The sequence below is a fragment of the Notamacropus eugenii genome, chromosome 6 (genome assembly GCF_028372415.1).
Source record: "Notamacropus eugenii isolate mMacEug1 chromosome 6, mMacEug1.pri_v2, whole genome shotgun sequence".
Taxonomy (NCBI): Eukaryota; Metazoa; Chordata; class Mammalia; order Diprotodontia; family Macropodidae; genus Notamacropus; species Notamacropus eugenii.
This window is the reverse complement of record NC_092877.1, coordinates 329,877,386-329,899,875: the sequence shown is the minus strand read 5'-3', so window position 1 is coordinate 329,899,875 and position 22,490 is coordinate 329,877,386. Positions and strand designations below refer to the sequence as shown.

The 22,490-nt window shown below is 37.2% G+C and overlaps 1 protein-coding gene across 2 annotated transcripts in view; it reads right to left on the bottom strand.

Moving 5' to 3' along the window:
• RASA2 (RAS p21 protein activator 2) overlaps window positions 1-22,490 on the bottom strand; it is a 150,786-nt gene that overhangs the window by 13,443 nt on the left and 114,853 nt on the right. Inside the window, exons 11-20 of one of the 2 annotated variants that reach the window (XM_072618122.1) lie at window positions 21,418-21,566; window positions 19,735-19,849; window positions 18,359-18,433; window positions 17,304-17,427; window positions 14,964-15,070; window positions 10,124-10,207; window positions 9,655-9,732; window positions 5,525-5,598; window positions 4,880-4,989; window positions 2,948-3,030 (exon numbers count right to left, since the gene is read on the bottom strand). In XM_072618122.1, coding sequence (XP_072474223.1) covers window positions 2,948-3,030; window positions 4,880-4,989; window positions 5,525-5,598; window positions 9,655-9,732; window positions 10,124-10,207; window positions 14,964-15,070; window positions 17,304-17,427; window positions 18,359-18,433; window positions 19,735-19,849; window positions 21,418-21,566 — 999 coding nt within the window. The remainder of the gene's footprint in view (window positions 1-2,947; window positions 3,031-4,879; window positions 4,990-5,524; window positions 5,599-9,654; window positions 9,733-10,123; window positions 10,208-14,963; window positions 15,071-17,303; window positions 17,428-18,358; window positions 18,434-19,734; window positions 19,850-21,417; window positions 21,567-22,490) is intronic. The other variant, XM_072618123.1, reaches the window with a different exon arrangement.

The following is a 22,490-nucleotide window of genomic DNA, read 5'->3' as shown; positions in this document are numbered from 1 at the left end:
ATAACTGGTTATTGTTGTGGGTATCACTTCAGAATCAACTATCAATGAACAGTTAGAGATCATCAGGTTAGAGCAAAAGAAAATTCACATTAAAATTTTGAAAAAAGAGTAACGATGAAAAGATGATCCTACCTGAATCGCTTAAACATACAGATGACTATGAGAGGTGAGGAAAGATTTGCGGGGAGGGGGTGACATTAACTGCCATTATTTATGAGATAAAATTAATCTAAGCTAATGATTTGCTGTAAAAAGGAGGTAAAATGAAGTCTGGAAATGGTTGTAACCAAAAGATACTTTCTCCTTCTTGACAAGTAGAGCGACATGGTAACCAAAGACAAAGTCAATGGTATGAATATAAATTAATATGTAAAACATTATCAGGAATTGGATGATGGAAAAGTATATGCGGTTTGACCTTACAAAAAGCATAATGACATGGAAGGAGGAAAAATATCCCACAGAAAGCTTGGCATGAAACCCAACTAAGCCAGAATGTCCTGAAAACATTTACAGAGGAAACTGGAAGGACAAATATAGATGTGAAACTGAACAGATGTCTTAGTATTTCTCCACTAGTCTCTAGTCTCTTCACTGATGACAGTGGAATGATGTTCTTTTGGATGGTAATATCTGCATCTACTATGTAAGGAAGTAAAAATGGCATTTAAGTTCATTAGATTGGGAAAATGGCCAAATCTGACTAAACAGAAAGAGGAAATGAAAGCTGGGGTTGAAAGTCTTAAAGGCATTCATATCAGTAATTACAGATACATATGATTACTTTTTCAGTGTAACAAAATCTACCCATAGCTGGATAGCTGGCTCTACTCTATGACTTACTTCAGTAGTGGTCAGGAATGGAAGAGGTGAAGGTAACTGAGCATTAAACACCAGCAGAGTCTGACAGAAGGAGCGAGGCAGAGGAGGCAGAGATACTGAAGGGGAGAAGACGTCAGAGTTCAAATGTTTAACTCTAGGCTCAAGTGTGTAAAGGGAAGAACTGGTAAAGGAGAAAAGGGAGGAACTGAAGGACTCCAAGTGGTTCAGTCAAGCCGGCAAGCTAACAAGTACTTATTAAGTGCCTACTCTGTCAGTCACTATGGTAAGCACTGGGGATACAAGAAAGAAACCAATTTTCACTTTCAAGGAGCCACACTCTAATACAAATAACTGCACAAATAAGATCTATAAAGGACAAACCAGAGATCATCCCAAGAAAGGGGACTAGCACTAGGCATCTTATAAAAGGTGAGATTGAAGCTGAGACGAGCCAGAAGCCAGGGGAGCCTGGAGGAGATGAGAAAGGAAAAAGGTCCAGGGGTGAGGGAAAGCCAGGAAAAATGCAGGGAGTAGGGAAAGGGGAGTGTCTTGTGTAAGAAGCAGCAAGGAGTCTAGTGGGATTAGATCACAGAGTATGTGGAGGGAAGTAAGGTGTAAGACTGGAGAGTTAGGAAAGGGCCAAGTATGAAGGCCTTTAAAAGCCAAACAGAGGATTTCCTTTTTGATCCTTGAGATAACAGGAAGTGAGGGGAGTTTTTTGAGATGGGTTTAAGGAAGGTAGTAGTGGCGATATGGTTACATCTTTGTTTTAGGAAGATCAGTTTGACATCTAAGTGGAAAATGGAGTGGGGAGAGACTTAGAGTAGAGACTAAGCAGTCAGACAGGGGAACAGAGCAGGCATAATGAGGGCTTGTGTCACAGGAAAGAAGAGGGTAGATATGAGAAATATGAAGAATACAGAATCTACAGGACTTGGCAAAAGATTGGTAGAGGGTTAGAGAGACTGAGAAGTCAAGGAAAACATTCCACAGAAAAGGATCAGGTGTGTCCAAAACATTCATAGGTTGAAAGCCTGGGTAAATAGGAGGATGAAGGGCATGGAATAGGGTATTCCAGAAGTCAAAGGAACTAGGACTAAAACCAAGAATCACCTACCCAGCAAAACTGAGTATAATACTTCAGGGGAAAAATTGGTCTTTCAATGAAATAGAGGACTTTCAAGCATTCTTGATGAAAAGTCCAGAGCCGAGAAGAAAATTTGACTTTCAAACACAGGAATGAAGAGAAGCATGAAAAGGTAAACAGCAAAGAGAAGTCTTAAGGGACTTGCTGAAGTTGAACTGTTTACATTCCTACATGGAAAGACAATATTTGTACCTCTTGAAACTATTCAGTATCTGGGTACTGGGTGGGATTACACACACACACGCGCATGCACATGCACACACACATAGAGACAGAGTGCACAGAGTAAATTGAAGAGGATGGGATCATATCTCAAAATGCTTTTAAATTCAAAAATAACATGCATAAGAATTCAAAGGAAGCAGAAAAACAAGTTCATGGACTCCAAGTTAAGAACCCCTCATCTACTCCAGCATTTTGCAGATGAGGGAACTGAAGCCCAGCGAGGCTTTATAACTTGCCTAGTCACAGAAGTAAGAAGGAGCAGAGCTGGGATTTCAAACCCAGGTCCTCTGATTCCCAATCAAGCACTCTTTCCATTCTACTATGATCAATACCTGGAGTACATCGTATACATCATGGATTCACTGAAGTAGCAACATACTTTTCTTTTTACATGTACAATCATATTAAACATATTTCCACATTAGTCATGTTGTGAAAGAATCAGAACAAAAAGAAAAAAACCACAAGAAAGAAAAAACAAAAAACAACAACAAAAAAAGAGAAAATAATATGCTTTGATCTGCATTCAGACTCCATCGTTCTATCTCCGGATGTGGATGGCATTTTCTGTCATGAGTCCTGTGGAATTGTCTTAGATCTTTGTACTGCTGAAAAGAGCTAATTCTGTCATAATTAATCATTGCACAATGAGCAACATACTATAAACAATTCCTACAATCTACCTTGTAGAAAATTTCAATTACTAAAGAGCCTATTTAATGAAAGGTAAATACATTTACTTGTATAACTTACATTTTTCTTGTTAAATGAGCTCTCTTCCAGTTTTTCCACAGCAAGAATGTTTCTGATTGGAATGGTATAAATTGCATCTTTGCCTAAAAAATTAAATGGATTGAAATAATCTTAAAAAACAAAAATGAGAAATATCTTGAACAGAAAGCAGACAAAACAATAAACACTATTTGTTACACAGTCTTTTCTGTTGCAGACTTAACCAATACGTAGCTTTTTTAGGATTCAGAGGATATCCCATATTCACAAGGAGTCTCCAAAATTATATTTCACTATCAAAGTCACAGTTCTTTTGGAAGAAATGTGCATTTCACATTTAGGTGAGGGTGTGAGGGTGTGAGGGTGTGAGGGTGTGTGTGTGTGTGTGTGTGTGTGTGTGTGTGTAAACATATATACATGCATGCATATACACACACAGAGTCCTTCTTGGACGTCTCATCATGTATGGAGGTGATTTGGGGCTTTTGAAGGCTTTAGTAAGGTAGTACAAACTCTGTGGCCCTCCCACCATGTTGGAAAGGCTGTAGGGATGAGATGAATGAATCTGCATGTCTGCATCTGAGGACCAACACAGCTCATCACTGAGGATGTTTGATCGTCTGATTAAACCCCTATGGAAAAGCTGCGATCTGTGCTGATGGTGACAGTGATTACATCAATGAAAGTGAAAGTTATTAGAAGTATGTGGGTATAGACTTACATAGATGCTTTACATTAGAAATAAGTGAGGCCTTTAATGAAAGATGAAGAAAACACAACCAGAAAAATGAAGACACATCAGCTCTAGCAGTATGTAGATATATTTTAAAAAGCAGCAGCAATAAATCCAGAGGGGGAATAACACAGAAGAGGAGAAGGTACATGGAAGTAAACAGGCATTTTTAAAAAGTATCTTATTTAGGTTAATATCCACTAAAAACAAACAAACCCAAATTCTAAAGAGATTATGATACGATCATTTCAAAATTGTGTTTGCACATCTGAGTGCTTGTTTTTGTTAGGTTTAAAATTTATTTTTTACAATGACTCATTTACAAGTGGGTATATGTTATATTGTTGCTGTTCAGTCATTCACTCATTTCTGACTCTGTGACAGCAGGACCTGAGTTCAAATCTCACCTCAGACACTTGAAACTCACTAGCTGTGTGACCTTGGGCAAGTCACTTAACCCCAACTGCCTCATCCTGGGTTATCTCCAGTCATCTTGATGAATATCTGGTCACTGGATCCAGATGGCTCAGGAGGAGAAGTGAGGCTGGTGACCTGCACAGCCCTCCCTCACTCAAAACAAAGTCAAGTGCAAGTCATGTCATCATTTCTCTGATGGCATGGTCTTCTTCAGCAACGAAGGACTAACACACAGACTCTGAACTCATGGACCATAGCATGCCAGACCCTTATAGCCTTCACTACCTCTTGAGGTCTGTGCAAGTTCATGTTTCTTGTATACGTATATGTCCATATGTGCATGTATATGCATACACACATATGTATTTGTATGTGACCTATATACAAAGTGTTAAGCGAGATGGTTTTAATGATAAATTTTAAAAATTCTATTTTAAAAAGCCCACATCTTGTTCCTTTATTGATACTGTTCCATCATTTCAGTTGCATCCGACTCTTTGTGACCCCATTTTGGGATTTTCTTGGTAAAGATACTGGAGTGGTTGGCTATTTCCTTCTCTGGTTTGTCTCCACTTTATAAGGAACCTGAGGCAAATAGGGACTAAGTTGATCAGGGTCACAAAGCTAGTGTCTTAGGCCAGATTTGAACTCAGGTCTTCCTGACTCCAGGCCTATGGCTCAATCCTCTGACCTATTTAGCTATGCCTCTTGTTCCTAAGCAGACCAACAGAACTTTATTTTCACTAGACACATGATAAAAGTAAAACCCATCAAAATACCCCACAATACAGAGTAAGCACAACTACCTGGTTGCTTGTGGTAGGTGAGTTCTCTGCTTGTGAGGCAGAACCAACGTTTCTTGAAATTTTTTTTTCCAATCCGGTTTCTTCCCTGAGCTCTTTTGTACATTTCACTGTTAAAACAATGCAGATATTTAGGCCCATAGACTGAATTCAATATATGGTAATACTGTCCCTTACATCTTAAGTAACTTGAACAGCTATGTGTCTAATAACAATTTTGTCTTCACCTATCTCACATAAACTGAATTCTGCACTTGAATACTAACACATAAGATCTTTATTATTTTAGTACCTATACTTATGTTAGGTACTAAATGGTTGGCTGTGTGCTAAAGGCAAGTGCAGATCAATTTCGTAAAGATACCAAATATGACCACTTTCACCCTCTATTTGTTCAGTAATTTTAACTTTATAAAGGACAATGATGTATGCAGGAAATGTATTATTTATGCATGAAATGGATGAAGACAGTTAAGTGAATTTAGTTCAAGTGGCAGAGATGGGTGTGACAAAATCTCCATAGGCTTCTGACTCCCACCAGCTCATACTCTGCACTATAACATGATGCTGAATGTCTTTCCTTTAATACTACTTAAAAAAAAATAAATGAACACACACAGACACACACACACTTGATTAAATTACCCTTCTTTTAGATGTACTGGCTCACTCATACCACTGGGTTCTTTACTTTCAGTAGATGAAATTTCTTCTAAGAACTAAGTGAAGAGAAAAGGGTTACATAAAAATCATTGACATAATGAAATTACATTATAAAAAGAAGTGAGACTATTCCTCAAATTCAATTTATGGTACAACTTATTCACCGTAAAGGTAAAGCTGCAAGTTAACTGAAATTTAATGAGAAAGATTGTATAGCACAAAGATCCTCAACTTATATCCTCTAAAACTTCACTTTTATAGGAAAACGTATCCTGCACCATGGCAAGAAAAGAATGTAGTGATTTAGATCAACAGGTCTACACTATAGGTATAGTCACGCTGGCTTGTCCAACGAAATGGAGCCAAGTGGTGAGAAAAAGCTTCACAAAACACTGGCCAGCTGGGTTCCAGAGAGAAAAGAATACTGACTGAGAAATATATTTCTCCTGAGCCAGGCATTTAAGAAGAAGCAAAGAGTGACTTTAAGAAACAATTCTTACTGCGTGGTCCAAGGAGGTTCCCTACTATCTTGGTGGCTAGTTGCATGTCCCCAAGATCTGTTGAACTGTGTCTAATTTGACAGTACTGTTAGTTTTAGGGCTGGAAACTTTGGGGTTCCACAGTACAATATATTTTACAGGCAGGAAGCAGAAGAACAGAGAGGAAGCACTACTTCCTCATGGTGACAAAGGCTGTAAAGAAGAGGAAGAGCTTCAATTCAACCTGGACCTGCTGACACCTAATCCAGTATCCTTCCATTCTGTTACCTTCCATTATCTGCTAACAGTCAGGCTAGATGACTCTTCAACCCAGGTCCTCCCCAGTCAACAAATAAAAGCTACTGGGTTCCTTCCCATGGATATTTACTTCTTGTTTCTTTGAATGGAATCCTTTAGAAGTAACAAGGGTATTGAGGGAGAAAAAGACAAAAGAACCCTGTGCATTCAGGGAATCTAAGTCCTTGAGAATAGGTATCCGGGAGAATCAGAGGGATTGTCCAAGCAACTATCTCATTTCTTTGAGGCCCACAAATGACCACCCCACAAACTAGACAGAACAGAGCCAGTCAAGACCTAAGCTTCCCAACCTCAGCCTCTTTGACAAAACCTAACAACGATGATGACTTTAGGTAACTAAAATTTAGGAACATTCTTCAGATTTTCTTCTTCTAAGGACTGTCTTTTTTCATAGGCCTATCAAGAACTAATAGTCAGAAGTATTAAACTAGGGTAGAACAGTATGAAAGAAGGAACCAGTTACTTCATGACTATGGTCTGCTACCCACCAGCTGAGCTTTCCTTATGAAAATGCCAATGAAAAATCAGATACCAGAATTCATAACATTTTGGAATTTCTAGTACTGCACATAGCCAGCCTTAAGCAGCTAAAAAATCTTACCAGTCCAGTAGCTAAGAACAAAATTTGAGACTGGGGGCAGAGTATGGTAACACTCAAGGAGAACATGAGTGGGTGATTCAGGGCAAAGTGAGAACAAGATCAAACTCCTACCATTCTTAAATCTTTTCTTGACTGACATTATCAACTGCATATTTTGATTATATCAGCAATATACAATATATAATCAGCTACAGCCAACTTCAGAAAAAATTGTTTTCTGGAAGAGAATTAGGCATAGAATAACAAAGGCGATAGTGGCCAGGCTCTCACTGACATTAAAATCATGGAAGGATTTTCTTTTCTTCCATACCTAAAAACAATACCTTTGATGTCATGAAAACCTTTCATCTATGCCCTCAATGCTCTTTTGAAATAGTTCAGGGCTGGTTGGTAACAACTACTCCAGCAGGAGAATGGAGAAGTAAATTGATTAACTCAAAATCACCTGGGGAGTAGTTGCATGCAGACCAAGAAAAGCATAGATTTAAAAACCCTGGTAAAATGGAAGCTTTTGAGGGCAGGCCTGTTTCATGTAGTGTCTGTCTATTACCAGTGCCAACAACATGTTCGTTTTCACCCAATAAAATGTAACCTCTTTGAAATTAAAAAAAAAAAAAACAACTGTTTTCTGGCACACCAGTAGCAAGAAAACACAGGGGAAAAAAGGCCCCATCTTTAAAACAAAAAATAGTGCAACATAACCTTGCCAACATTAAGTCAGCCCATGATGTCCTACTAATGTTTCAGCAATGTCCTAGGAATAAAAGGACAGTTTAGCTTTGCCTGTTCTTTTGAAATAAGAGAAAATTTATTTTCAAAGGCCTCAATGGCTAGCATTTTTAGTTTTAAAAAACTATCATTTTTCTTATTTTGAAATGAACCCTACCAATTCTGTCCTTTCATCATTTTCATTTACTGAAAGCTGCCTCAGAGTATGATATACTGGAAACATGCAAAAATAGTCTTTAGAGTAACACAATTTCTTACCTTCAGAGATATTAAAACACTGTACATATAATTGTATGAATACAAACACACTAAAAGTAATTTCATAAATGGAAGGGCCTTCAGAAACTATCACCTTGAGCCTATAACAACAAAAATCTGACCTCTGATACATCCTCACTCCTGTTTCTCCCTACTTGGGCAAGTGATGATAAACTCCCTGTGTCTTAACTCTAAAACAAGTGGGCTGGATAAGACGTCCTCTGAGGTCAATGGTTCTAAGATGAACAACTGGTCATTTAGCTTTAACTGACCATAACTCTAAATGCTAGGGGGTCTTTTCTTATGTCCAATTAAAACCTGCCTCTTTGGGCATTTTAATTTCTGCTCTCTGGGTCCAAGAACAAGTTCAGTCACTCATGCGATGGTTCTTCAAACACTTGAAGACAGCTCTCGTGTCCCTTCACTCAAGCTTGATGTGGCCTGGCCTGCAGCCACTTGGACACCCTTCTCTGATGATGCGCCAGTTTATAAGGTGGCACCCAGAACTGAATACAGCACTCCAAATGTGACCTGACCCAAGCAGAAAGCATTCTTCATTTTGGACAGCACACCACCTTTAATACAAACTACTCTTTTGGCTGTCATATCATACTGTTAATTCATGATGACCTTTCAGTCCTCTCAAACCCCTAAAACTTTTTCACAGAAACTGAGCCTAGTCTTCTCTCAATCTATAAAACCTTAGTATAGTATTTTACACTTCCTTCTATTACATGTCATCTGATTTGACTTGACTGATTGTTCTGGCATGCTAAGATCTCTTAATACTGGCTATGTCATTTAATGTACCTGATATTCCTCTGAGTTTTACATCATCTGTAAAAGTGACAAGCAGGTCATTAACGCCTCCACATTCAAGCCACTGAAGGGCCTTGGTCACTAGTATATTGGGGACCTGTCTCCAAGTTGATACTAAACCATCAATGGCAATTCTCTTTTGATCTGATTGTTCAGCTAGTTCAAAATCTACCTTGTCTATACTCTATACCTCTCCTTCTTGCCCACAAGGATAAAAGGATAAGACTTCATCAAATAGTAGGCTAAAATGTTTCTCTTTGCTCAGTTTTTCAAGTATTATAAGTTAAGGCAAGTCATGTCTAAAATCAGCAGCTTTTTCAAAGTAAGAGCATGAAGTATTAAGTATTCTTTTAATGTGTCTTTTACTGAGAGGTACAGTCCTTACTTTCATTTATTGGAAACCTCAGGTTTTCACATATAGTGATCTATGTACATTACTAATTGTAAATTTTTTCCATTAACTTACCTTGTCTTACTTAATATTCACAGACCTTAAATAAAGCATTATATTTGAAAATAAAAGTAGAATCTTTAAAAATATTTTATAAGTAGGACTTCTTATTAAACCAGATCAGCCTCTCTCTTACCCTTAACCATTCTATAACAGTGATGGTTATATTTTTTTGGGCTGAACATTGAGACAATGGCATTGTTGGCTTCCAGTTGAATGACTTACTGTTTAGAAAGTTCTTGCCTTTCATGTACTGAAGAGTTTTAAAGTTTAAAAAAGAAATTAAATTTAGCTTTAACCCTGAAAACACCACCAAGAAGTTTGGAGAAAATGATGAAAAAAAAATCCACAGAAAAAAATTTTTTTTAACCTCTCATATTTAAGATACACTATTTTATTAATTCAGTTAGACATGTTAAAGAATTCTTAAGTATTGCAGGGAACAAAATTCTCATACCTTCTTAACTGCTTCAATATACCTTTCTTCTTGAAACATTTTGAAAAACTCACACATGAATGTCTCTTTGAAACTTGACTAAGAAACAAAACAAGATTTCTGTTAGTGGAAGCCTAAACATATCAGCACAACATGATTCACACATCAAAAGACAAGACACGAGGGAATCAAAATGGCAATGGAAGGGGATGACGAGGACAGAGATCTGATAAATGAATGCGTTGAGCAGGCTTTATGATCCATCCTTCTATCATTTCACTGGATTTCTTTCCCCTCCCAGCCTTCAGAGACCACAGTGAACCCTCTGCAAAGAGCTGCAGAGGGAAGGCATGTACTAAAGGATGCTGTCTTTTCTCTATCATTATCTGCAGGAAGGTAGGGGGAAGGGATGAGAAGGGAAGGGTCTGTGGTTATGACGGCTACAGATCTGAAAACAGCTACATGAGAAAGTCAAGATGACTATACTCACCTTGCTTTTAGACAGACTTCCCCAACTTCCCAAAGTCTGAATGGCTTTTGAGATGAGAGTTAACGTTCTAATTGTCTGTGCATCCTAAGGAATTTTCAAAAGAAGCAACTGAGTTCTTGATAAGGTATCAATAAATATGCTTTATGTCAAAAGTAGACATGACAAATAAAGGAGTCTATTTTTTCCCCCAAAGCAGTAGGGTAAAAAAGTAGAGTAGAGTAAATCTAAGTCAATGATTCAGCTGAAAAGGAGATTAAATCATTAACTAGAGAAATTAAAGACTAAAGGGTTCTAGCAAATGGAAAATTTCTCCTTTAGAGGTGAGATTTTAAAAGATAATTATTTAATCACTGAATACACATTAAGCATATTATCCTTTTCCTTAAGTTTCTGATATACTATACTCCCATTTACTCATTTTTAGGATGATCACATTATCCCCCTTTTCTATTTTTATCTGAAAATAACAGTTCATAAACATACTCTGTTCAGTGCTCTTAAATATGTTCAATGGTTTCCATGGAATTCATGTCCAACCCTTCTAGCTATAATTATAAGACAGAACTTAAAAGATTAAGTATCAGCAAAAATGGAAAAATCTTAGAAATTAATAATGAATTTAAATGGGAGACAGAGAAATCACAAAGAAGATCTAAGGAAGAGGAATTAAAAGATTTTAAGAGTAGTTCTTAAATATATCACATACAAAATTGTGCGTGTATGTATGTCTTTACTTATATCATTACTTAAATTTATTCACAAGATTCCATTTAATTCCTAACAGTATCTACATAAGGCCACTTGGAGTTCTACTTATATATGTGAAGTTCTTATACAATTCTCTGTCAAAACAACAAAGTTCTTAAAATTTCTTAAAATTCTTTAAAATTATGAGGTAATTTCAAATTTGGTGCCAAACTCAGTATTCTATCTAAGTTCAATTATCTTTCCTGAACAGAAGAATGGAGCAAAGAAGGCACAGAGTCACCCAACAGGTCTCAACCTTAGTTTTCTTATCTGTAAAATAGAGATATACTCCCTATTCTACCAGCCTTTCAGGGTTATTGTGGGAAAAAAATGGAGGAGAAAATCATTATGCAAATTGCATAATGTTATAGAAATGTGAGCTATTATTCTTCCCTGTCACTGAAAGCTGGCGTATTTCAGGTCCCAGACCCCAACTGGTGGCTGGCAATACAGTTATTTATTTCTTGATGATTTTCAGTTTATTACATTTCTCACAATATTTATTTTAAACCATTTTGATGCTGGTCCACTCAAAAAGACTACCTATCTTCTACTTTACTAAAAAGGTTGAGCACATTTGATGGGAGCTCTCTTATACATCTTTCTCTTCACTTCAAAATAATTTCTTCCTCTCAAATGAAAAGGCACCCTCCTTTTTTCAACAGCAACTCCACCTATGTCCCTAAATCGTGAGATAATTCTCTCTTTGCTTTCTCTAGTATCAATATATAGTCTTGGTTTTCCCACTGATTATCTTCTAATAAATACATCACGGTTTTTCCTGTTTGAAAAAAACTTTAGCTAAACTGCTTCCTTCCTCTGCTTCCCCCAACCCTTCCAAATAAAAATGACATTTTTTAGTTTTACCACCAAACTTCTCAAGAATGGTTTATGATATTAACTTCCTTTGTTACTTTAATACCCCATTTCTCCTCAGTCCCCAGTAATATAGCTTTTACCTCTCAATCTTTTCCGAAACTGCTCTTTCAAAGGTCACCAATGATCTCCTAATCAAGAAATCCAACACCCTACTCTCACTCCTTACTTTCTCTGACCTCTCTGCAACCTGCAACAATATTACTGATTATGTCATCACTGAGATTCTTTTCTCTCTGGCTTTCCTCATCGCTCTTAAATGCTGGTTAGACACTTCCATTTGGATATTCTACTACCCTCAATGTCCAAAAGGCGTATTTACTTTCCTCATCTCTCTCAACCCAGAGGAATCACACCTTGTGGCTAAAGTCTCTGTGGGAATATTTTGTTCTTACTTTGTCTACCCTTTAGAGGGAACTTTGGCTCACAAATCCTCTTTTCTTAGAGCCGCTTTTAACTTAGTTACTTGGGCAGGTCTAACTAAAATTTAATGTGTAAGTGCATTTTTGAGAAAATGGAAACTACACATTGTACACATCAACTTTGATATTTTTGCCAACCGATCATGCAACATGATTATATACTAGAAAATTGCTGAAACAGTATCTGTTTCCAGCTGTGTCCTTTGTTGCCCTGACCTATTGGTGTGGTTTACTGTCAGTCAGCAGGGAACCTCCCAACCCACAGAGGCAGAGCGGGGGTGTGGTCTATGGTACATGAGCCGGTCACCTTAGTCTTGATCTCAGGTTCAGTCTGTGGTCTGTTATACACCTCCACCAGAATGAAGGTAGGAGCTAGTCAGTACCTTTTTTTGAGGTACCATGAATATCATCATAAAACACAGTCAAATGTATTCTCATGAAGTCAAAAGAAAAAATTAACGGTAAACTAGAGTAGGTATATGAATACATCTCATGCAAAGAGGAGAATAAATACAACTGAAACACAACTGCACAGAAACTGAGTCCCCAAACTGTCATGAAATGTCAAGGCTGAGTGAAGAATAAAAAGGACACCTGTTTAGGTGCTATCATATAAACTGTGAGGATGGTTATTACATCCGGTGTGAGGACCTTCAGGCCTCAGAACATCTTTGTCTTCATTGTCCTTTGTTTTCAGGGGTTGGGATGAGCTTCTTGGCCCAAGGTTAAGTGTGTTAACAGCACTTAGGTCCCTGATCTCATTCTACTTGGGGCCGTGCTCCACTGATCATTCCTGACTCAATTCATTTTCAATCTTTTTCTCTGTTGGTTCCTCCATTCTAAAAAAAATTTATCATCTGAACCTTCTCCTTCCCTTCAAAGCTAAACTTATCAAAAGGGCGGTCGAATCTTGCTGCTTCTACGTCAGTATTCACTCAGTGTCCAACCTCCTGCTATCTAACTTCAGTCTCTCATCCCTCTGAAGTCACCAATAACTACATAAGCACTGAGGATTCAACTACCCTCTGGCCTGCCTGGCTCTCCCTTCTCAGGCCCTTGGTTGGTCCCTCTTCCTTCCTCATCTCCCAAGTGTGTGTCCCTCCAGGCTCTGCTCTTAATTTCAATCTCTCACATACATATGTACACACACACACACACGCATGCACATTTTGCTTTGACAATTTCATTCACGCTCATGGATTCAATTATCACTTCTATACAGATAGCTCCAAAACCTCTTGATCCAGCCTCAGTCTTTGCTATGAACTCTTGTTACAAATTGCCTGGTGGGACAGCTCCATCTGGCCAGTTCCTCAAACTTAAAATGTCCAAAGATGAAATATTTTCCTCGAAAAAATCTGTCTTATTCTTAACTTCCTATTTCTGCTGAAGGCATTAAGACAAATACGGGCAGCACCTTTAACTCTTCCTTCTTTCCAATGCCAATCATCCACTCCATGTCCAAACAGCTACCACTCCTCTCTATTCCATCTTTACGATGTTTTGTATATCTATCCCCTCCACTTCATTCACGTTGTTACCACCATAGACAGGCTATAAACAATTCCTGTCAAGGTGATTACAATGGCCTCTTCAATGCTTTCCTGGCCTATGGTGCCTTCTCTCTGTAATCTAGCCACCTATGTTCCTAATATAGAAGACTCACTCTATCATTCTTTTAACCAAAAAACCTTCCATGGTTTGTCATTGTGTATAAAATAACATACAAAGTCCTTAGTTCAGCTTTTAAGGTCTTCTAGAGTCTACTTTTGATCTACTTTTCCAGCAGTATTTCATGCTGCTCGTCTTCATGCACATAACTTTAGGGCCAAATTGGACAATCAGCCTTTCCTCAATTTTATCTTGTTCTCTGCTGCCTCGTGTAGGCTGTCTTCCCTTCACATCTGTCTACTGGTATATTCCTCTTCCTTCAAAGCGCAGTCCAGGTACCAATTTCTCCGTGAAGTTTTTTCTAATGTCCCAGTGAAAGTGATCTGTCTCCCATCAAATTTCTTACAGTATTCTGAATCTCCCATTTCCCCCCAATTACTTTTTTTAACCTTGTCTTATATTTCTCTGTACATATGTCTTATCCTACTAATATTGTAAGCTCTTTGGAAAGAGACTTTCATTTTTCACCTTTGTATCCCTGGTAGCTAGCACCTTAATGGAGGTATAAAACAAATCTACTGTATTAAAGTAAAAAACATGTAAATTAGCAGAAGTAGGCTGTTCTATGCAAGGAATAAAAACACATAAAAGTTTATGTAAATGGAAATTAGGTATGAGGGAGTTAAATATAATTTAGATCATGTGGTAGCTCTGACATTATTTAGGTAACATTATATCAGACAAACAAAATTATATAATTTTTAAAAACGTAAAGGAGCTAATTTCTTATGGTTTAGAAAAGGCCTTATTTCTATACAACTTATTCATTTGCTTATAATATTTTTGCATTTATTCACTTGAGGTGAAATCCTAAAAATCCAATATTGAGATAAAAAATGTGAAAACTAATTAAAATACAGATGTAATAGTTAACAAAGTATTTTATCCATAACAATAAAGTTACAAGACTTTCCATGGTTTTAGGTTCAATTTCTTAAAAAAAAAAAATCTATAAAGAGAAAAATGCCAGTATTTTACTTAATAATAGCTTAAAAAGGTATACAAATATTAAAATAATGAATCATCACAAAATACAACCAAAGAAATTAGTTCACTATTACTTGTGTTCACTCTAATGAATGTGAGTAAAAAAGGAGCAAAGTTTGAACAGAAGAAACACTTACTGGATGGTGAGGTCGTAAATGAAAAGTATGAGGTGACACTACGGCTACAGCAAAGAAACGAAGAAATACAAAGCTGCTGACGGCAGAATACTGTACATGAGGATCATCTGCAGAGAAAAATGGGGACATGGGACAGTCATGAGGGCCAACCACGAGCACGTAACCGAGATGGCAAAATAAAAAGATCCTCAACAATCAAGCAGTGAACTGTTTCCCTGAATGTGGATCAAGAGCAGGTGAAGTGACAAGGCTCACTGTGAAGGCTGGCTTCAAGAAACAGAAAAAGAATCACTCAAAGCAGGCCGAGAATCGTTCCACCAAACACTGTGGAGGGACATGAAATGCTGAGCTGGGAGGGAGAAACAGCTCATGTTTCAATAGCAGAAGTGGACTCTAGAAACACGACAGAAAAGATAAGTAGCATCTAGCACGACCTAGTGGCAATCCTAGAACTAGGCTAGGCCAGATAATCGAGATCTCCAACTGGTGACTAAATGCTGATTCAGTGTGTGTTCTGCAGGTCAGACCTTACCCACCTGGGCTGATAGGATCTGGAGCTGTAAGGCCTATTTAACATAAAATTCGAAAATGAGCCTATCATCTACCTGGGTATCTTTCTTTAGCTATTCATATGCATGTGCCCTCAAAAAATTATGATTGGTTAAGCTAGCAAAGCTTTCCCACAGCAGCTGGTTGTAGAAGTATATGTCTACATCTACACACACACACACACACACACACACAGACAGACACACACACACACACACACACACGAACCTATAGGCACAAACAGCTATGGCTGCCTGTATTGCCTATGTGTGCTCATTTTTAAGGAGACGTTTCTGTTAGAACACGCAGATATATAAAAACAACTATATCAATTTAACTAAAATACTGAAAAAAAAAATAATAACATCATGTGTTACAATTAGGGAGCTACCCTGAAGTTTGACATTACTAAACTTTTTAAAGCAAAACCCCTCAGGAAGTAGCTGCCATTCTTGCCATATCAGAGCATGCCAGTAATAGATAAAATCTATTTCACAATGTAAAGTATGATTACAGTTTTCTGTTGAAATTAAAAAGTCAGTGAGGTATTTATTAATATAAAAAACACTGCATCTAAAAGAAAGGAAATTAATAAAAAAAGATGAACTAAATTTTGACTTTGAGAAGATAGCTGTCCTGGGTGAATGGGAAAAGAAATAATCAAAATCTGCTGCACTAGACTTAGGAGATATCTTTTTTTCAGTGGAGCATTTTGAGGTGGATTAGAAAATGAAAACAAAACCCTGAGCTACTAGAAGACAGAGAAAAGCACATGGAAAGATTAACTCCCAGATCCTTCTGGAAATGACAATCCTAGACAGGTCATAACTTCAGCTGATCAATGATTTACAAATTTTAGGTACTTACTAAGCACAGATTATGTGTCAGATATTGTGCTAAATGCTGGGGACATAAAGAAAGGCAAAAAACAGTTTCTGCTTAGCTTATGGTGTAATGGGGAAGACAACAAGCTAACGTCTATGTACAAATGAGATCTCTATAGGATAAACTGGAGGTGGGACTTTAGGAGAGACCTGAGGGAAGCCAGGAGGTACAGAGAGGAAAAATATTAAAAGGAAATCCAAAATGATAACAAAAATACACTGGTTGAAGCTTTTTACCCCCTAAACAGGCTTAGAAACACTAAAGCCCTAAGTACACAGCTGTGTGATTGTTTCTCAACTACATACTGCTAGGAAAACCCCAACTCCCTTTGACTCAAATAAAGTATAAAGGGAAAAAAGGGTGGTAAACATAGATTCTGCAAAGAATTCTCATCAGTTCTTGCCAGACTCATCAGTAGGTGGCAGAAGTGTAACCATTAGTATATTTTCTGACTCTGCCAGGGCCACATCTCCTAGTTATCTTTTGGTAGTTTTCACGTGCTCCTCGCCTGAAGCTGTTGTCTAGACAGGTTGACAAAGACTACTTCTTAATGTTGTCATGAAACAAAACTGATAATGTGGTTTTGAATGTAAAGGAAAAGATTACATATTGTTTTTGTCATAAGGTTGAACTATTTGCAAATCAAAAACCCAGACAATGGTACCTGAAGCAACTTAACACATCTATTTTGGACTGGACCTATTATTTTGCTGGTGTTAGTAACTTCAAGAGATGACCTTCCTTCTACTAATGTAGAGTGGCATCCTTCTGAAAAATACAGGAACCTTGTGTGGTAAAGCAACTTCTATGTCTGAGGCAGGACCTAGGCCTAGGACCTTTTAAAGTTAAACACCATGCATGGAATGCAATGTGAATGCCTGACAAAGACAAAACAGACACACTTACTAGGAAATCTTTGAGCAGCCATATGTCTCAGCGAATAAAACACATCACACATGACAGTGGGACAGCTCATATTGGACTGTATAATCATACTGAATAATTTTTCTACATAGTAGCGCAGATTCTCCTATAAGAGTAAAATAACATTTTAAGTATTATATCATTTCAACAACGTATTTTCTCCTCACATTTTGCCTGTTAAACATGACAAATGCAATACAGAACATCGTTATTACAAAACTACTGAACAGTATTAAGAATACGGAATCTTAAAAATTCTGCTAGCACAGAAATCCTTAGTAATTCTTAAATGACTAAGCCTCCTGGTTGCTGTAGATCAAGTCGTCCTTAGCTGTGACTATATAACTACAGAGAGTTGTGTACAGTTTAATTCTCTCATGTAGTCTACCTTAGGAATTTTTGGAATAAATACACTATTCAATTCAAAGGAGGATGTTTATATCTGAGAAACAGAGAGCTTAGCAGCTTTAAAATGCTGCCAAAAGTACATTTGCATTTTGTAAATGCATTCAGTTAGAAAGGACTGAGTTCATGAGCTATTTCAAGGAGTTTAAGGCCAAAGAGTGAAGCAAAAACACATAGATCACAGCTGGTGTGAGACAAGGGGAACAAAAGTGTCTCAAAGGTAAGCTAGGCACACAATCAGTGCATGTACACATGGTGGTAGTGGCTATTCAAATCATAGCTTTTGGTCATGAATAAATTTGTTTTATCAGGCTGGAGGCAGAATTAGCAAATGAGGAATAAAGTTCTTCAAATTATCTTCAAGTATGTGTTGATCACTGATCACAAACTGAACATTACCATATCTACAATGTAGTACTATTGATCCTAAAACTTAAACGAAACTAGGAACTGAAATAAAAATTTATGAAGAAAAAATATTACATTAAGTTAAACATGAGAAATATTACTATTAATAGTGTTAATGAATACATAAGATGAGTTTCCCTTAATCTATCATTATAATAATGTAGCTGGGAAATGGAGTCAACCTTAAATACAGCTTCATAAAGGCTTAGGAAATAAAAGCTCACCTTATTACTTTCTACATTATCCCCTTCTTTCAACTTGAGAGGGTCAATTTCACAGGATTTTGAGGATTCACATATCTGAAAAGAAAATTACTTTGAATTAGTTTATTTTCTTTCTATATTTCTAGAGAACTATGCAAAAATACATTCCTGGTATATCTGGAAAATGAGAAGTCATAAGAAGCACAATGTTCAAATATAAAAGAGCCTCAAAATACAACACACTGAAGAAAACTAGAGAGAAACACCAAGACATTTCCCTAGAGGTTAACCTTGTTCTTTAAGTAGTCCTTCAAAAGATCAGTGGGACAACACTGCCTAATGACACAGATCACAATTCCTCCATGCCTTGGCAGACAGTCCTCATGAGTTGTTGCAGTCAAAAAAATTTACCATCTGGTGGCCAGTACTCAGTGACTGGCCTCTTCAAACTTAGTGATACTGATGAGATACAGAGATTGTACTGCATTTGGAGTTGGGGGGACCTGGATTCAAATCCTAGTTCTGCCACCTACTTTCTAGGTCTAATTCCTGATATATAAAATGAAAGGGCTGAATTAAAACTCTCAAATGACAAACAGAGCCAGTTGTTGGACCTATATGTAAATCTTTCCAACATTCTTCAAAATATTTAAAGGACTCCCATGTGGAAGTGAGATGAGGCTCATTCTGCCTTGTCCCAGATGGCAGAACTAGAAGAAATGCCCATAAACTTCAGGAGGCAATTTTGCTTCTGTATAAGAGCAAATGCCTTAGTGATTGGAACTATGGAAGAAAGGTCCTGACTTTTCCTCCTGAGAAGTTTAAATGAAGGGCGGAGGACTCCTTGTTGGGGATGTTGTAGAGGTGATTCCTGGACAATACAGGTGATACAGGTGAGACCAGAAGGCCTCTGAGATACCTTCCAGCTCTAAGAACCTTTGGTTCTGGAGGGGTCTGCTAGATAAGAAAGTGTTCTGTTGGCTCCACTGTCAAGAACTCAGACATTGGCACTCATATGCCAAGTGAAGCATCAGAATAGAAATGCTGTGGGGCTTTAAGTAAGATACTGATGAATTTAGCTTTCTGGACAGCTTCTTTTGTTTAAATCATAAGCTTTATAAAGCTTATGAAATAAAGGTTCACCATATTACTCTCTATATTATCCCCTTCTTTCAATCTGATAGCATCAATTTCTTTAGTTCAAATAATTTATATACATGATTTATATTATTTATATATAATATGACATATAATATAATATATAAACAACACATATTATATATGTATAATTAATGTATGATTTAGATCTCTGGATAACTTCTCTTTGGTCAATACATCACTTAATCAAGAGATTCTCAAAGTTTACAGACTCCAGCTGTTGGCAGCTGGCACAGTACCTCATCTAGGACAGGTTTTAATGTCACTTTCAGGTAGTGCCTTCCCACTATTTTCATCATCTCATCCAGACATCGAGTAGCCAAGGAATTTCCTCTAAAAATTGTGTTTGCATCTCTGGAATAAAAATGTGCCCAAGTTAATATCAACTTTAGTACACAAATCATCTATGCTGGCAGATGTCAAGTATTTAAACAGGGTCACATACTCAATTTATAAAACTTATTCCAAAAGAATAAAAACGTACTTCAGGTTTTTAATGTTTTCAGGTTTTAATGTCTTCTGTGATTTTGTTATTATAGGTATATCTATAACTTTCTATAGACACAGAATGCAAGACCCTTTATAATTTTTATAGAATGCTTCTGAAGGCTGCTCTTGCTAAAAATCTGTCATCCTAAAGTCAAGCAATTTGTCACTAGGCCTGCCCAAACTTGGGTCCTTGCCAATTTAGCAGAATTTACTAAAGCTTGTGCTACTGTGGCAACCCAATGAATCAACCAAGAAACATTTAGTACGTAACTTTTAGGAACCAAGAGTTGCCACCACCTTTCCAGTCTCCCAGGTTTGCAACCTGGCTATTTTTCTTGCCTCTTCCCTTTCACTCACCCCACATATCCATTCAAATACCAAATGTCATTTCTAACTTCACAACACTGCTCACACTCAAGTGTCCTCTCTATTCAAATAGCTCAGGTCCTCCTCACCGTGTAAGTCGATTACTTCAACAGCCTCCTAATTGGTCTTCCGGCCTTAGATCTTTCCCACTCCACCCATCCCCTGCAAAGCAGGTCTGACCCTATCACCTCCCTAGTCAATAAAATCTGGCTCTATATGGCATTTCAAGACCTTTGCAATCTGGTCTCAACCTTTCTTGCTATTCTAAAAACGCATGCCAAGCAATTTTTCATCTCTGTGCCTTTGTATTAGCTGTTCCGCCTGCTGGAAATGTACTCCGTCTTCACCTCCTCCTTTTAGAACCCCATGCCCTTCAAGATTCTGGTCAAATACTGCCTCCTACGTGAAGCCTTTCCTAATTCTCAGCTTTAAAGCTCACTATGCTCCACCCAAACTGTCTCCTGTTTATTTTGGACATACTTATCTATGTACAAGTTGTCCCCTTTGAGACAGTATAAGATCCTTAAGCTTTCTTTTTACTTTTGTAAAGCACATAACACAATGCCTGGCATATAGTAGTAGTATCGAGAAATGCCTGTTAACTGAATAATGATAAGGCATTGAAGTACAACTTTATGGTATATGCTTCTTATACTTTTTCCAAAATGTAAATGTATAGCATTAAAAAAAAAAAAGGCAATACAACCAAACAATCGAGATATTTACCCTAATATTTAGGTATTAGAGAACAACAAAAAAAAGGTGAATTTTACAAGTGAATATGTTGGAAGATTTAGTGGTAGAAAAAGGCAACTATGTGAACCCTAAGAAAGGTTATTAGTTTTTGTTAAAGTATGTGAAAGTACTCTTTTTACTTTATAAAATAAGCCTAAAGCTTAGTCACTGTAACAGTAATTGAACTACAAAAGCTGACTGAGCAAATTTCTATAGCTGCCAACGACATCAGATCAAACCAGAGAGAAGAACTTGGTGAAAGGGCAGATTGCCTGTCTCAAGAATGCTGATAATTAATAGCTTATTAATATCTAAAAAAGTCAAGCACTCACTGGGTATCCTTCAAGTCTAATTCAGCCACTGCAGTGGCAAAAGGAACAAACTTATTGTGGTGCAGCAGCAGTCGCACAAGAGGCAAAACAGCATCGTATTTATCTCGACAAACTTCCCCCAAAATGTAAGCAGCTGATGAAGAGATAGGCTAGAACAGAGCAAAGTAAAAACTATTACGATAAATGCAGTTAAAAAAGGAACGATTACAGAGTAAGCCTCAAAACTCCGCTGCATTTCTATACAATAATCACAGCACCAAAGCAGCAAAAACAGAAATGGAAACTGCATTCCAAACAATTACAGAACACATAAAACATCTAGGGGTCAGTCTACCAAAGTACATAAAAGAGGTGTAAAGACTCCATCACAAAGGGCTCCTTTTGTGACTGAACGCAACTGAATATTACTGTGCTGTAAAGAAATAAAGAAGAACTTAAACAGACTGAGGAATATTCAATGCTCATGATGAGGCTGTGCCAATATACTGAAAATGACAAAGTTCTCAAAGCTAATTTAGCCTTTTAATGCTATACCAACCAAGTCACCAAAGAGAGTTTATAGAATGTGATAAAATAGAACAATGTTCATTTGAAAAAACAAAAAATCTAGAATATCAAGGAAAATGATGAAAAAAGGTAGGGAATAAAAGGGGAACAATGCATGCAGGAACTTAAACTTAACTATTAAGCAGAAGTCCTCAAAACTAGCCAATAATGATTAAAGAAGAGAGAGAGACACACACATCAATGAAAGAGACCAGACAAAAGAGAATTCTAAACAATGGAATTTAAGAACTCTGTGTTTGCTAATATAAATTTAAGAAAAACTCCTTATTTGATAAAAACTGCTGAGAAAAGTGAAAAGTAGTCTGGCAGAAATTAGGCCTAGACCAACACCTCACACTATATTCTACAATACGCTACATTTTACAACACAATCTAAATGAAACTTTAACTATTAAAGAGCACATTCTAAAAATATTAGAAGAGAAGCAGATCATATGCTTCTCACAGCTATGAGTAGGAGATATACTCTGTACAGATAACATTAATGCATCTAGGATAAGAAGAGA